The 16061-nt window shown below is 55.8% G+C and overlaps 7 protein-coding genes across 7 annotated transcripts; 4 read left to right on the top strand and 3 right to left on the bottom strand.

Annotated features, from left to right (window-relative positions):
• Window positions 1–207: 207 nt before the first annotated feature.
• On the top strand, window positions 208–1335 carry A1O7_01440 (uncharacterized protein; the record flags this gene model as incomplete). The annotated part of the gene is made up of 1 exon (XM_007755477.1): window positions 208–1335. One exon carries the CDS (start codon window positions 208–210, stop codon window positions 1333–1335), a length of 1128 nt encoding a protein of 375 aa, XP_007753667.1.
• A 442-nt stretch (window positions 1336–1777) lies between these two features.
• On the bottom strand, window positions 1778–4436 carry A1O7_01439 (uncharacterized protein; the record flags this gene model as incomplete). Its single annotated transcript, XM_007755476.1, has 2 exons — window positions 1778–4205; window positions 4264–4436. 2 exons carry the CDS (start codon window positions 4434–4436, stop codon window positions 1778–1780), a joined length of 2601 nt encoding a protein of 866 aa, XP_007753666.1.
• A 414-nt stretch (window positions 4437–4850) lies between these two features.
• A1O7_01438 (uncharacterized protein) lies at window positions 4851–6284 on the top strand (the record flags this gene model as incomplete). Its single annotated transcript, XM_007755475.1, has 3 exons — window positions 4851–5613; window positions 5675–5817; window positions 5874–6284. 3 exons carry the CDS (start codon window positions 4851–4853, stop codon window positions 6282–6284), a joined length of 1317 nt encoding a protein of 438 aa, XP_007753665.1.
• A 361-nt stretch (window positions 6285–6645) lies between these two features.
• Window positions 6646–8084, bottom strand: A1O7_01437 (uncharacterized protein; the record flags this gene model as incomplete). Its single annotated transcript, XM_007755474.1, has 2 exons — window positions 6646–7228; window positions 7318–8084. 2 exons carry the CDS (start codon window positions 8082–8084, stop codon window positions 6646–6648), a joined length of 1350 nt encoding a protein of 449 aa, XP_007753664.1.
• Window positions 8085–8780: 696 nt separating this feature from the next.
• A1O7_01436 (uncharacterized protein) lies at window positions 8781–11651 on the bottom strand (the record flags this gene model as incomplete). The annotated part of the gene is made up of 1 exon (XM_007755473.1): window positions 8781–11651. The coding sequence occupies one exon, from the start codon at window positions 11649–11651 to the stop codon at window positions 8781–8783; it is 2871 nt and encodes a 956-aa protein (XP_007753663.1).
• Window positions 11652–13957: 2306 nt separating this feature from the next.
• Window positions 13958–14195, top strand: A1O7_01435 (uncharacterized protein; the record flags this gene model as incomplete). Its single annotated transcript, XM_007755472.1, has 2 exons — window positions 13958–14059; window positions 14133–14195. 2 exons carry the CDS (start codon window positions 13958–13960, stop codon window positions 14193–14195), a joined length of 165 nt encoding a protein of 54 aa, XP_007753662.1.
• A 40-nt stretch (window positions 14196–14235) lies between these two features.
• A1O7_01434 (uncharacterized protein) lies at window positions 14236–15752 on the top strand (the record flags this gene model as incomplete). The annotated part of the gene is made up of 3 exons (XM_007755471.1): window positions 14236–14845; window positions 14927–15112; window positions 15193–15752. The coding sequence occupies 3 exons, from the start codon at window positions 14236–14238 to the stop codon at window positions 15750–15752; spliced, it is 1356 nt and encodes a 451-aa protein (XP_007753661.1).
• Between the last annotated feature and the right edge of the window lie 309 nt (window positions 15753–16061).

The raw sequence follows: 16061 nt of genomic DNA, 5'->3' as shown, positions 1-16061 counted from the left end.
GACGAGCATGTCCGCACTGCGGAAAGTCCTGGAGAGATCAATGCAGAGATCAATGCAGGGGTGCAAGCTGAGCAACTTACTCGCCGGTTAGGCATACCCATCGAGGCACGGGCAACTGCCATTTATACCAATCTGGGTAGCATGGACGACCAGCCAAGGAGTGTGGCAATCTGTCCCAATCGGAAATGCGTTGCCTACGGGTGCAGAATGGGCTTGGAGCTTTACTGGGTCGACGCCTTGACCGGAGGCGATTTGAACCGTTGGTTCCCACTCGCTGCGCCGAGCGATTATCTCTACTTCCTGCCTCAGCGTGCAGGGGTTGACTCAAGGAAGAAGCTGCGGCTGATTTCCAGTGCGACTGGTCCGATCGCTCCACAGCTGGCAAGGAGTGACAGTACCCCAGCAAAGTGGAAGTACTGGCCCACGCCGGCTGCTTTTGGCCGACGGCAGAGCTTGACGAGACTGTTCTTCGGTAACCTCTCATTTCCCTCGCCAGCGGGTGATCCGGACAGAGCTTCTAGCGTCGAGGGTTCTTTGAGGACGGACGAGGTTCAAGGAGTCTTACGGACTGTCGATTGTGATCACTTCTGTGCCCTCCCCGTTAGCGATGGATACCACCTGATTTTCACTGACCCTGGCAGCGGACTAGTCTGTCTCGGTAGCGATGCACCACTAGGAGGTCCGACCAGACTTGTCCGGAAGATTATGTTCATTCCACCCGAGCGAGAAAGAGGCCAACGAAAGTCTTCTCCTCTCCGCTATGCCGTTGGCAAGGCACTCGACTGGGGGCTGAGGCTTGTCGTGGTGTACGATGACGACCGGGTTGTTCTGTACACTGTCCCGGCGGATATTTTCAACCAAATCCGGGACCAGAAGGGCACCACTGATGCGTGGGACGAGAACTCTGGGGTTCTGGGGCAGAGTGACCTGATCATGGACTCGCTGATGGCCAGTCATGAGGATGACACAGTGGGCGACGCGTCAACTGACGAAGAGACAGACACGTATGGCGGAGTCGCTAATCAACCGTTGCAACTGGAGGGGTGTATCATTAGCACCGTTGATGGTCGGGTCGTTGACGATCTTGCAGTTCAGAGCGAGAATGGTGGACTTGCTGTGTGGATTTTCTATCGAAGCGGCATGGCCGAACTCTACAATATCTATGCTCCGCGTGGTTATCAAGTCCAGAGACGGTATGTTGGCGACAATGGTCTCGTCTACGATGACGCAGGAGCAGAGCAAAAGCATGACGAGCCCAGTAGCCAAACTTCGAAGCACAAAGAGAAGGAGGAAGATGACAGACACGTCAAGTGGGCAGGCCAAGGAATTTCTTGATTGAACGTGCGTCTACCCCGGACTGGATATGGATACTCCGGATGTGGCTACTGTCGCTCTGCTTGTCGAATAGGTTCTTGGGGGTCCATGCGCAGAGCCAAAGACGGAAGAATTGCGGGCTCGTTTGGCAGAGGTAGCTAGACCGAGTATTTTTACCGTATTGATACCACCACAGGATCAAACAGACGACTGTTAGACCGAAGGTAGACTGTATCAAGGTTTTTATGCGTGAGTTGACGGTCCAGCATCTATCTTGGTCGTCGACACACCTTTGGTCCACTTGGCGATTTGTCTACAGCTCTGATGCGTTCAACTGGGTTGCCAAGGATGCGCACTGTACAGGTCGACCCAGTTCTACAACATTATCCGTCCGATAGATCACCCTCCATTCGTCTGGACACTTCCAGCCCCAGCCCTCCATTGCAATCATCTCCATCTACCCTTACTTCCCGACCTCCATTTCCAAGCCCCTCAAAATCATCCGCCCCACCCTCGCAATCTGCTCCGGACTCGTCGTCAAACTCGCCATAAAGTAAATCACATCCCCAAGCACGCGCGAGTGGATTCCGCACCCTTCCTCGTCCAGCAGCGTCAAGAGCCGCTCTTGCAGCGCGGCGGCCGCGGTGGAGGTATACCCTGCCTGGCCATCTCTCGGGGCCATCTTCAGGACAAGCACCGTGCCGAGGGCGAAACAGCCTGAGAGGCGGGGGTGGTGGGAGAGGGTATCGACCAAGGTCGGTGGGAAGAAGGAATATATCTGCGGTGGTGCATGTGTTGGTAAGGACGATGTGGTTTGATCTGTGGGTTGTGGTTGTGCCGGTGCAGAGTCAGAGTGAGAGGGAGAGCGAGAGTCCACTTGGGACCAAGCTTCCTTGAAGGGTTGCCATGACGAAGACGATGGAGCTGGGTTTGATGATGGCGGGGCGTCCAGCCTGCGATATTCGGCCAGCGCCTTGGTCGCGACGCTGCAGCCTACGGGGTGGGCGGTGTAGCTGTGGCCGTGGAGCAGGGCGTCGGTTTTGTCTGCAGATAGAAAAGTCTGGAAGATGGGGTCCGAGGCCGTGGTGATGGCCAGTGGTAACAGACCGGCTGTTAGGAGTTTGGCGTGCACGGAGATGTCGGGCGCGATGGACATGTGGACGGACGGCTGCGAGGCGTTGAGTACTGTTTGTGTTTCGTCTACGTGCTTGGAGTTGGACAGGAAGGAACTGGAACTCGCGCGCCCGAGGCGGTACAGGCCTGTGAAGACTTCGTCGGCGATGACGGGCACGCCGGACCAGTCTGTAGAGTTGTCGCGCTGGGATTCAAGGACACTAGTGTCGCGTGTCTCGTCGGGGTGGATCAAGCCGGGATTTTCGCGGATGGTCTTGATCAAGGTGCGTTGAAATAGCGGGTCCACGAAGATCATGCCGCCCGCGCCCATGAGGAGTGGCTCCAGGACCAGCGCGCCAAAGCGGCGGTGTTGGTCGCGCACCAGTGTTTCGAGGGTGCGCGTGATGTAGTCTCTGTAGCGGATGGCATCGTCTGCACGGGCGTCAAAGTCGAAGATGGAGTGTATTGAATCAAATGTTTGCGTCTCATTCGTGCCTGAGGGCGACGTCTCCGCCGGGACTGTGAGTACCCATTTCCCCTTCTTGACGAGCAAGGACGGCGGGTCGAACCAGTGGCCCCAGGGACGATGCCAGTCGACTTTCTCATTGAAGACGGACGGTTCGCTGCAGTTCATGACGCCAATCGTGTCACCGTGGTAACTGCCTTTTAGGCCTAGGATCTCCACAGGCTTGTCGGCCACGTCGTCCTTGGTCCAGCCGTATCGTGCGCAGGAAGCGCGCAGGGCCATCTTGACAGCTACTTCCATGCCGGTGCTGCCGTTGTCGGTGAAAAAAATTCGGCTGAGACGGGGGTTCTGCAAGGTTTCGAGGAGACTGTACGAGATATCGAGGGCCGGTTGATGGACCGAGTGCGCGAACATGACGTGGCCGTAACGACCCGCTGCGTGGGCGGCCGTTAACGCGATATTGGGATTGCCGTGCCCTAGACCCTGAGTCCACCACGAGGCTGATGCATCAAAAAGAGGCGTGAGAAGAGACTGCGGCAGCTTGTTTTCGGCTTCGAGTGACGTTAAGCCTGGGGCGAAGTCCTGCTCTGGTGTATCCTTGGCAATGTACGTCTGGAAGTGATCATCGTATGCAGAGTCGATGGCAGTGATGTTGTGCGAAATGCCATGCTGGCGGAATGGATGCCAGATGACCTGCTCGGCGTGGCTGAGCATGGATATCACCTGCGCGACGCGACGGTAGTGTTTGTTTCTCAGGTGGTCGAAGAGGGCGCTAATGGGACGCCCATTGGCGGTCTCAGCATAGTAGCTGCGGAGCTGGTCTTTGTCTGCCAAGGGACTCTCATGCTTTGGTGGGGGTTGGGGCAGAGCAAATGTCGGGATGTCGTGGTTGTGGAAATACTTCTCGAGGTATTCAAAGTTTCCCCAGTCCGGGTCGTGGAACAGGACGATCGAGTCGACATCATAACCACGAATGTGCAAGGACTCGAATGCGGATATTGTTGTCGCTATGCCCCCAAGCTTACTGTCTCCGACAAGGATCGTCGGCAGCCTTAACGGTCGATAGAGGTCTGCTTGAACGGTGCCAGATGGGCCTGGGGACAGGACGCCTCCTGCAGTTTCCACAAGCGCATACCTGCCTCCTGCTGTAGCGTGGTCCGTGAGGAGAGCCTTCACCCTGGAAAGGATCGATGCATCTGTTCTAGGTACCGACGAATCCTTGTCCAATTCAGCCGCCAGATGAGGGCTTAGTGGCCGCGAAAACTGTGAGATGTTCTTGGACACAACGCCGGGCACAAAAGTACCAATGTGTCTAGAGCACTCGCCGGTCAACTCAGCAGATGCTTCCCGTCAGCGCTCGATAGACTTACCCGACATCGGCCTCGTTCTCAGGGCCTGTCGACACGGGCTTCAAATAAAGCGTCGGCACACGGCTCTCGGGACGGTTCTGTAGAGCCCGGCACAATAACGTCGAGACAATGGTCTTGCCGACATTCGTGTTGGCACCAAAGACCTGCCATGCCCGCAAGTCGCGCCACAGCATCACGCGTGCTCACCCAGGGTATGAAGGGAGGGTGAAGCAAAGCGATAAGAAGAGTATGCCGACTCGTGCTCGCACGCCGAAGCGTTTTCGTGCCTGCCAAGGAAGCAAAGACCCGCTTTTGCACTTCCGAGGAAATCGCCAGTTTGCGATTGGCCGCCGGCGAGCTTATTTTCGTTTTGACTTCCGCATTGGAGAGTTTTCTCGCTAGGGCGGCGACGAGCGTCGAGCTTGGTGGCTCAACACTTTCCCTGAACCGCGGTTGTGCTGCCTTTTGACCGAAGTTGAAGCATTTGGTAGAAGGATTGTGGCTGCCAATGCTACCTGTTCGTGCCCAGTCCGGTGGATGAGTCGAGCTATTATGAGTGGGACATTTCGACATCGATGAGCGCCTAATTAATAATGCCCGGGTCGACCATGTCACCACCACCTTCACCCTTGGAACGGCGTCTTTCTGCTCTCTTGGAAAAGCGCCACGCCCAGTCAAAGCTTCGAAGCTTGAAATCCAGTCCGCCAGGCTCAGTGGACTTCTCTTCCAATGATTTCCTGTCGCTGTCGAGCAATGAGGAGTTCCAGAATGACTACTTGGCTCTGCTGAACAAACGCAGAACGCCATTGGGATCGACTGGCTCGAGGCTTCTTGATGGCAACTCTGAATTGGCAGAGACCCTCGAGCGCGACATCGCGGCTTTTCATGGGGCTGAAGCCGGGCTCCTGACGAACTCTGGGTTTGACGCCAACGTCAGCATTTTTGCCTTTCTCCCTCAGCAGGGCGATGTCATCATCTACGACGAGCTCATCCACGCCAGTGTGCATGATGGGATGAGGCAGTGTAGGGCTAAACAGCAGATTCCATTCAAACACAACGATGTCCAGGACTTGGGTCGCATACTGCAGCGATTTTCCTCCTCCTCCTCCTCCTCCTCCCACGCCAATCAGACGATATTCGTGGCTCTAGAGACGGTCTATAGCATGGAGGGTGACCTCGCGCCCCTGACGGAGATCGTCGACTTGGTGGAAGCAGTACTGCCCCACAACAACGCACATCTTGTGGTCGACGAGGCACACGCGACGGGCATATACGGCCCCAACGGGTCTGGACGCGTCTGCGAACTCGGGCTGGAAAAGCGAGTCTCCATCCGGTTGCATACGTTTGGCAAAGCTCTTGCGTCCAATGGCGGTGAGTGTCTTGTGCTTTGGTGCTCTGAAGCAAGCTATTGACTGACGGGACGATGCTCAAGCGATCATCCTCAGCTCCCCCATCATCCGCCTCTACCTGATCAACTATGCTCGACCGCTAATCTACACGACCTTCATGTCGCACCCTAATCTTCTAGCCATACAGAACGCCTATGACTGGCTCAGAATGGGGAAAGCCAACTTCGTAAGCAGGTTACGCCACCATCTGTGCCTCTCAACTGACGTTGTCCTCCCCCACAGCTCGCCGCCAATCTATACCATCTGATAGACCATCTCTACGCCCGCTTGCAGTCCCTGACGGCTCTAGCCTCGAGTATTGCCGACCCAACTGGCAACGGCAAGCCTGTGGCGACACTGCCGACGACATGCCCGGAATCGCCCATCTTCGCCATCCTCAGTCCGCAGCCCCGCTCGCTGGCCTCGCACTGCCAGTCGGCCGGGTTCATCGTGCGTCCGGTGGTCGCGCCGACCGTCCCCGCCGGTACTGAGCGCGTCAGAGTCTGTCTGCACGCAGGCAACACAATGGCCCAGGTAGACAAGTTCGTCGAATGCCTCAGGCGGTGGATCATCAACCAGGGCGGCACGGAGCATCAGGCGGAGCACAGTACCGGGGAAGAGACCTCGGAGGGACGTCTCCTCGCCAAGATCTGATTCACAAGTCAGGTTTTTGTGGCTACGTGACTTCTCTGTCCATCTATCATCCTCCGACACGGTCGGCTTCTTGCTTCATCTGCTTCGACCAACCATGGCTTCCCTAGATTTACACTAGATCGCTGCAGAGGCATGGAGCTAGCAAGCTGTCTTCACTTTGTCATCTATCTTGATTCCAGGAAAGACACCTGGTTCAAGACACGGGCAATTCCACAATCTCACACCCCATCTCATCTCAGCTTGTCGGACAGGGAAGGAAAGGCAAAGGAGGAAGACGTGCTCCACTCCACACCACATAGATTATTAGTGCCGTCCTATCCATCCATCCATTCATTCATTTCAAAAGCCGCGTATCACGATTTCATGTCGACCGCTTCTGCCTATTCCTATTGCTATTCCTCCAACTCGGATGGCCCATCGGATCGCGCGCCATGCCTTCCCACTCCCTGACTTTCTGCAGCCCCACCCCTTCTTCGTCAACGGGGTACCTGAGCCGCGTAGCCTCGGCCGCCAACCTGGCGTACTTCATGGCCCCCCTCGTGCCGCCCACGGTGTTATACGCCAGCGCGGCGTAGCCGTACGCGGTGTCGAGGAACCCATCCAGCCCTTCGGCCTTGTACAAGGCGACGAGCTGTTCGGCTTTCTTGACACTGACGCCGCCGGGCCCAGGCGCGTCCCTGTCCCCTCGTTGAGAACGGTCAAGCTCCCACTGTAAATTGACGATGTCTTGGGTCGCCTTGTCGGATTCCCGGGCCGTGTGGGAGCCAGAGGAGCAGCGCTCGCAGGTACACGTGAACTGGAAGATCGACTGCATGTGGTTCTGCCGGTCGGCGCGCAGACGCAGGGGCGGCGCGTACGAGATGGTGATTTCCTCGTCCTTTGCGATGGGGCGCACGGCGTGCACGTAGTGTGTCAACATGCTGGCGGAGAGGAAGTATTGCGCGCTGCAGTAAACACGGTGTTAGTCGTGTCTGGATGAGAGACCGCTGGGAAAGAAAGCTGGCAGGATGGGGATGAAGAGGGTGAGGCGTACTTTGGCGCGCAGGCATGGTTATACCTCGAGGCCTCTGGAAACACGGCCGGATGCATCAAGTCGCCGAGTTTCATCTCAAAGCCGTTCGCTTTCAGGATATCCTGCGCCACGACTTCCGGCTCGTCGTACACCTTGGCCAGAGCGAGATAAGCATCCGTGGTTGCTGGCGGGAGTTGATTAATCGCTAGCCTGAGCATTCGCTCGCGATCGTCGGTGAAGCGGAGGTCCCCGATATGCGTGACGAGACAGGGCGTGTACGCGGTAATTAGATCGCCACGGTGGAGCGGTCGCGAGGCAAACATGCCCATTCCCTTGCCTGGGACGAACGCCGTGTACCATGGCAGATCTTTCGCGTTAGAGTCGAGGTTGATCCCGTTTGAGGACAGTGCTGTAGGGTCCTGGAATGGTGGCAGCGATGCGAATTCCCGTGCGATTGCCGGTCGCGTGAAAATGGAGATGCCTCGTCCGTTGCTGAAGGATGCGTTGGTGTAGACGCAGAATTGGTCTTCGGGGTCATCATCGGCGTCCTTTGTGCAGATTGGTTTGTGCGTCCATGGGAAATATGAGGTCGGGTCCTCCTGCGCTTGGCCGGACGGTAGCTGAACATGATCGTGCTTAGGGGCCTCATTTGATGCGGGAAGTTCAAGATGATGGTGCTCAGGCTCTGCGAAGGTCTCGCTTGATGGGTGGAATTCATCCTGCTGGCTCGAAGCAACAAGTGAAACACACAGAGAAAGCACACCTAACGAGACAGCACTGAGCTTCATTATCATTTTACCAGGACGCAAAGGAACGCAACGCTGAAAAGCACTGAACATCAACGATCGAAGCTGATACGGAAGACTGGGCGTTGAAGTCCATCTAGCATCCTGAAACACTCGAGCACCGATCTGAGTGTTTCACATTTTTGCATCCCCTGGTTTCAAGCGCAAGACGCCTGGTCAGCGTGCTGACATGCGTCTGTACTATGCCCAGAGCGGCGCGAGATACATGGCGTTGACTCAGTTACGGCGCGCAATGGGATTGAAGAGGCACGGAGAGGTCATTGATTGGGATTCTGTCACTCATGCCTCATACAGTGAGTTGCAGTTTGACGTACAGTATATGCGCTGTTGGTGAAAATACTCCAGTCGGGCAACTCAGCCGAGGCGTGGCAACTTAACCGAGGAGTGGAGGTTTAGCCGAAGAGAAGCCGATGATCTTATCAACAGCCGGATTACTCCATAGAGACAAGACGTGATGTTTGAAAGTTCACAGTGGACAGAACAACCTCCCACAGCCTTGCAGTGATATATCCGTGCCGTCTAGTTGTACAACCTATTGGCCATTACTAAGCGCCTTTTCCTGAACCGGGTATCATGCTGTGTCGTGTCATAACCTCATGCCTTGAATAGTAGTACAAGTCCGAACTGAAGCCAGGCCAAAGCCGCTCGTGCTCTCAGATGGTCGGAGTGGTCGCTTCACTAAAAACTGGCCATCTCCAACCAAGTGCCCACGAACGCCAGGTTGCCCATGTCAGCACTGCTCTCCCACGTCTCCGGCTCCTTGGCCTCTTTCCCCTTGTTCTTGTCACCCAAGGCCTTGCTCACTTCACACTCCGGCACCATCTTGCGTCGAAACTCCGAGAAGCTGAGCTTGCCACCTCCACCGCGGCGATTCGCTTCCGCGTCAATCAGGTCGTGTTTCTGCCACAGATAGTACAAATCTCGTGCTTCGACGAGATTACCCCCGAGCAGACTGGTTCGCTCGGGTGGCTTTCCAGATCCAGTTTGCGTGCGGGGCCGAGTTGAGATCGCTGGTCCTGGTCCATCATCTTCAGCTCCACTGGGGCTTTCAAGCGGAGTGTGCGGATGCTCTTCGTACTTGGAATCCTCCGTTGAGCTCGGAGTGGCAGTGACAAGTGCCGCTTCGTCGGGTCGAAACTGTGGCAGCGTAGGGTCGCGGTATACCTCCTCTTCCGCAACGTCTTGCATCGGGAGAGTCGCGGATACTGCCTCGCGCGGTTGATCGAGGGAGCCACCTGTAAATTCATGAGGTTCTTCAAGACCTTCTTCCGCCAAACCTTCCTCTGCCAGCATCATGGCAATAGGGTTTCGAAGGTGATCTGTATTGCCAATAGCCATATGCCGCGCTTCTTCCTTGTCATTTTTCCGCCTCAGGGCCTCAAGCTCCGCTGCTTGCAGCGGATCGTCCCTATCTTTGTTGAGATCGAGGATTCGGCCAAACTGGTTTATTTCCTTTCTAGCAAGACGACGATCGTTGCGTGTCTCCTGTGCCGCCATGTACTCGTCCTCCTTGTCCTTGAACAAGGCATCCAGAAGCTGGTTGAAGCCTTGTTGGACAGCCTGGTAAAGGATGTCCTTGCCGATATCTGCTTCAGCCTGGCTGAGCTCATATCCGCCCCATCTCTCATTCACCGGTATACTTCGGGACGAAGCGTTGGAACGCGTCTCATAGTCCGTGTCGATAGCACTATCGTCGAAACGGACTTTCGACGAAGACCGCGACGCCATGGATGCTCTTCTCGGGCTTGCGCCGTTCCGTCTGTGTTTCTTGGCCGCCGTTGGATCATCCTCTTCCTCTGAACTATCCGGCTCAGTGTACCCTGGAGGTTTTGTCATTCCTTCTTCGTCGTCGAGATAAAATCGGCGTCGCCGCCATCTTTCTTCGACCGCATGTGCCCGTGCGGCTTCCTCGACGTGGTCTGCTGCAGCATCAAGACGCTGTGACTGGGCGTAGAGCACTCTTGTCCTATCGACCGGGTCTGTTATATCCTCCAGGGGCACTTGGTGTCCCAGTGCATTGGTGATATCATCGGGCGTAGGGGGCAAAAGCGGGGGCCAAGGATAGGTTTGGAGAGGTGCATCGGGACCAGTCATTTCTTCTTCGGGTACCTCATCTTGCTCCATGCCGGAGCCTGTATAGTCACCGTAGTTCGGCACCATCATGACGGCTTCATCCTCGGGAGCCTCTCTTCTAAACGATCTGAAAGGGTGAGCTCGACTGCGATCGCCAAGTGCGGCGTTTCCAATAGCCCGAGCACGATCCCCCCGCATATCGGTATCATTCTGCAGTACACCTGCCGAATCGTTGACGGGTTGAAGATCTCCATTGGGTTGACGTTCTTTATCCTGCCCTGTCCTTGACTCGTGGCCGTGCAGATGACCCCCGCCGAAAACGGCGCTGATCGGCTGGCTGCCCTGAGCGACCTCACGGAGCTCTTCCTCATTGAAGCCAAAATCACCTTGGGTGTTGATCATTTCGCGGCTCAGCTCCTTGCTCAACGCGTAATATGCACGCAGCATGCGAAGAAAATCTTTGCGGTCCACGTATCCGTCTCCGTCCAGATCGTACCCTTCAAAAATACGCATCAGTCTGGCATATCGGCCCTTGTCTTGCAGGCGAGAGAGGCCGCGGATGTATTCGTCAAAGGTAATGAGGCCATCCCTATTCGTATCATAGAACGCAAAAATCCTGTCGTAGATCAGATTTGCTGGAGAGCCCCGGTCACCATTCGAAGAGATGAAGTACGCGTCGAAGTCCTTGCGATCAATGGCAACTCCGAGGCCAGTAGGATCGGTCGTACAATACTGACTTGCAACGCATTTGAACTGCTCGTAGAGCGCATCCATCTCTGTGCGTTCCATGCCGGTCTTTTCCAACAGCGGCTTCGACGCGCTTGACGGTAACGACGTGGCAAACGCATCCGGGTTTCCTGGGTACCATTTCGGAGTGACCTGCTTCACATTTCCTCTCGAAGGAGCCGGGATCCGAATCTTGTAGAAAACGTGGCTTTTCACGTGCGAAGAGCTAGCCTCGCAGCTCTCGCAGAGATCGAAGTCGAAACAGTTTGCGCAGTGGTAACGGATGCCTGCTATAGGGTGAACTCCACAGCTATTGCACTCAACGCCACGGTGTATGTAGCCTTCCCGGCGTGCCTGCTCGCCAGCAATGTGATAGAGAAGATCCAGCATGTTCTGGCTTCCTCCAGGATCTTCCTCATGGTTACCAAACGAGATCTCACTATCAGAGTCGTCGTCGCTGTTGTCGTTCGCGTCAGCCAACGCCTGCAGGACATCACGGGCTGCTATGCCGATGGTCTCCACGGCGCCATCGATCTCGGTCGGGTTGACTCTGGGACTATGCTCAGCGACGCTGAACGGATCGTGCTTGGTTTTGAAGGCAACTTGTGCTTGGTCAAAGGCTTTCGCCACGACATAGACAATCTCAGGTTTGACTCCAAGATTCTCCAGAGCCCTGGCCAATATTGAAGCATCCTCTCCGAACACGAAACCTTCAGGGAACTCTTCCTTGACGAAGTTCTGGACGAACATGGCATGGATGTGGAAGAGGAGGCATTCTTGCTGCATGCCCGATAGACTGTGCTCGCAACATTCCACCAGGAATACGTATATGGAGGTGAGGTTGCAGGGGATCAAGGTCAACTCGGTGGGTTCAATCGACGGAAAGAAGAAAGGATTGTTATATTGTCCGTAACCCTGCCTGGCTTCGTTTCGGTGATGTAAATGTTTGATGGCTTCATCGATAGGATCATAGTCAAGGATTGGCTGGTAATCACTGCGCCAACTGCTTCTCCTTCTAGGACGGCGGATGGCATTGCTTCGGTGGAGGGAGGTGCTTGTCGGCTGGTTCGCATATTGCTGGTACGTGTAGAGGGCCGCAGTCAGCGCGACCGCTCCAGCTAATGCGAGGAGAAGCGGCTTTTGATATGACTGATCCAACATTCTCGCGGCACTTCCATTTCAATCTTCAGGAGAAGTCGCCGCACAAGGATGGGTTGCATGTGTTGCCCGTCACGCAAAAACCGGCATTTCACGTGGGCTCAAGGTCATGGTCAAACGAAATTGCGCAACAAGACCCTATACGTGAACCGAACACTGCCTAAACATACGGCGGAGTAAATGACTCCAAATCCCATTTCTGTCCATTTATTCATGGCCCTGATTTTCGACTACGAGATCACGCTGCTGAACAGAGCCTGTTATGAGACGCGGCTGGCCTCGAGCACTGCTAGCTCAGCGTGTCAGGCATCCACTGTCCTCGGCGATCGACCGGATGATGGAATGCGGGATTCGCGGCTGGTCTGGGAAGCATCATGGTCATTGACACTCCAACATGGGGAAGGAGTCAGGAGAAGTTTATTTTGATGGCGGCACCGTGATGTATGACACGAACCGAAATGACATACAACGAGTTCCCTCACGATGGCATTGGGACAATTGAACCTCGACATCATGCTCCAGTCCTCTACCACAGGACCCTGAATTAGAAACCACCGTTGCTCACATCTTCCACGCAACGACTGTTCCTCTGTTGCTTAATTACTCTGAGGAATTCCACCATTGATGGCTACACCGTCAAGAACATGACCATGGCACGCCACTCCATGCAGAAGGACACCTCCGGCAGAAAGAAGAATACAAGTAGTCTCTTCCCGCGTCTTTCCCACCACCGAACCCGAGGTATTCTATCGGCAGCCGCGACTCTTGGACCCTACACAAGGGCCGCTCCGCGAGCTCTCCCCCTTCTCCTCCGTACATCTAACGCCGTCAAAGTCTCTATATCCTGTGGTGGTTTTCCTCATAGTATACTGACAGTCCTGTCCTGTGATGAGGCCCGAGTGAATGGCGACATGATATTTGACGGCCCAATTTATGCCGATGTCAGATGCAGCAGCGTCTCTTCTTCAGCCTCGCACCGGATATCCAGTACATACTCCTTACACACGCTCCTGTGGGAGGGTCTGTCCTACCTGCCACGCAAGCCCGATAAGATCCATCCGGTACGCTGCCGATGCCAAGGTTCAGGCCAAGGCTTGGACCTCTCATGGGCGAATGCCGCCGAGGCCACCTGCACCACGCTCCACCCAGTTCCACCCTCGATTGTGCCTCAGCCTCGTGGGAGCGGAACATGCCCAGAGCTTGGAGCGGCTCCACAGATAAGGGAATCCTTCCTCGTCAACCCATCACGTTTCAATTTTACCCTTCACTTGCTCAGCGGAATCGCCTGTCTACCAGTTTGTGTCGGAAGTCGGAGTCCAGCCCAGCAGAACGCCTGCGGGTCTTGTCTGCCACGAGGTGGCTCTGCAAGCTAAACATAGAGATAAGCTAGTCCCCGGTCATGGGTAACAGATTGCTGGCAGACTTGTTATCCGCCCCGGCACGGATTGGAATCCAGGAACCTTCAGCCTACTACCTAGCCACGTCCCCCACCGTCGTTCTTCATGCCTGTTCACGCCATGCGACCGTCAATTATGCGCCGCGGGTGCTAGCACCATGGCTATCCTGGTGTCGCGCAGTACCGTGGTCGTTGGGACCTCCCACCTTCACACCACAGCTTCAGGGTTTGGTTGCCTCTCTGGGATTAAAACCTCCGTCTATCACTTGGCGAACGGTCCGACGTAATGGTACCCGACAAGGGAGAGGTAGGTACTCCCGATCTGCTGCATGTAAATAGGCGGCAAGGGTTCCTGGCTATCTTCTTTCTGTCGAGTCTTTTCTTTCTCTTGTCTCCCCTCTCCTTGCTTGTTCTAGCTATTTGGTCTTGGGCACCGCTGCCTTTGTCACCAAAAGGCATCTTTCAGCAATTAGAATACTGCTCGATAACCCAACGCCTCGCCATGGCAGACGCGCCTGTGCCCATCACAGAATGGCCCGAGTACAGTGTCGACCCACAGGGTGGTAACCCCATCACGCAGGACCTCAACGCCCCATATGACAAGGTATGTGGCAGCGAAGAACGACAGCCGGCCGACACGTTTCTCCTTGCTAACCTTGTGCTTCCCACGCATCCAGGGCGACTTGTGTTGGATCCTTGTCTGCACAATCCTATGCTGGCAGATCACGCCCGCCATGTAAGGCCGCCACACCGTCAATTTGCACGCGCGGTTTGTCTAACATGCCACCCAGTGGCTACCTTTATGCAGGCATGCATCGCCGCAAAGCTGCCTTGACCATGATCTTCCAATCTCTGTTCTGCGCCTCTGCATGCGGCATTCAATTCTGGATCTACGGGTACTCACTGTATCAATCGCACACGACCAACCCGATGCTCGGCAATGTTAGCCTGGCGGGTCTGCACAACGTGCTCGCCCAGCCGTCGCTCGCCAACTCGGACATTCCCGACCTTCTGTACGCATGCTTCGGATTCACGTTCGTCACCGCGACGGCCATGATCTTGGCGGGTGCCATGCTTGAGCGTGGTCGCCTCTGGCCATCCATGCTTTTCCTTCTGTGCTGGACGACGTTCGTCTACTACATCCTCGCGTATTTTGAGTGGAATCCCAACGGCTGGCTATATCAGCTTGGCGTCTATGATTTCGCTGGCTCGGGTCCCGTGCACATCGCCAGCGGCTTCAGTGCTCTGGCGTGGAGCCTGATGCTCGGTCCTAGGCTAAGCGACCATTCTGCCGGTGAGAGGCAGAAGATCATCCATTTCAAGCCGCACAATCCATTCCTCGTGGGCATTGGCACCTGTTTCATTTGGTTCGGCTGGTTTGCGTTCAACGGTCAGTTTTTACCACGTCGAACCCCACTACCGTTCAAAGGCATGATATCAATCAGCTGTCCGTACTGACTCCGTCTGCCAGGCGCCAGCACGGCCAACCTATCCATGCGATCCATCTACGTCGTCATCAACACCAACCTGGCCGCCTGTGGAGGCGGTATCGGCTGGACCCTCCTCGAATACTTCTACACCAAGAAGTTCAGCATCATCGGCTTCTGCTCTGGCATCATTTCTGGGCTCGTGGGAATCACTCCTGCCGCCGGTTTCGGTGAGTTCGGCTTTAAAAGATCCCTTGGGCCTTTGCCATAGGTTGGACCCACGCCTGACTAACACATTCCCCACACGCAGTGCCCGTCTACGTCGCCGCCCTCGTCGGCCTCCTCACGTCCATCTGCTGCTTCTACACCAACAAGTACAAATACCTCATCTCGATTGACGAGGGCCTCGACATCTTCGCGCTCCACGGCGTCGGCGGCTTCGTGGGGGACATCCTCACGGGCTTCTTCGCCGCCAGCTGGGTTCCGGCCCTGGACGGCGTCTCCGGCACGACCTACGCCGGCGGCTGGTGGGAACACAACTGGATCCAGCTCGGCTACCAGCTCGCCGCGGCGACGACGTGCGCGGCGTGGAGCTTCGTCGTCAGCTGCATTTTACTGTTCATCATCAACAAGATCCCCGGCTGCCATTTGCGCGTCAACGAGGAGGACGAGCAGAAGGGCCTGGACTTCAAGTACCTGAGCGATGCGCCGTGGGAGGATTTTGAGCGCGGCGGTGGTAGCTTCGGCGGGTTTGTGCCCCATGGCGTGCACCAGGGCGTGCCCTTCTCCGGGTCCGGCCCCGGCAGCGAGAGTGGGAGTGGGAGTGCAAGTCCCGAGCGCGAGGGTGTTGCGCCGAAGAAGCAGGAGTAGGGAGTAGATCCATGCGTGAGCGTGCTTTGGCTCTTCTCTGGCTTTTGTCAATATAGTTCGGAGCGGTTGTCACTTATCTTCTTGGCCGTTGCATATATGTATGAGTTTTGGAAGAAGCGAGATTCGAGAGCCCGAGACTGCGAGCAAGTTAGATGGATCCTAGATGCGACACTAGAGTAGATACGTCGATGTCTTCCCAGACAGGAGCCATAATTGCTTGCTTGGTTGGGTTGATGGTTATTCCAATGAGATGGGGTGCACCAACTGGGTATTTGGGACTCTCGAGGGACTGACCTAGAGTGTATCCAC

The sequence above is a fragment of the Cladophialophora yegresii genome (assembly GCF_000585515.1).
Source record: "Cladophialophora yegresii CBS 114405 chromosome Unknown aczIN-supercont1.1, whole genome shotgun sequence".
Classification (NCBI taxonomy): domain Eukaryota; kingdom Fungi; phylum Ascomycota; class Eurotiomycetes; order Chaetothyriales; family Herpotrichiellaceae; genus Cladophialophora; species Cladophialophora yegresii.
Note: the sequence above shows the minus strand (reverse complement) of the source record. Positions and strands in the feature narration are given on the sequence as shown.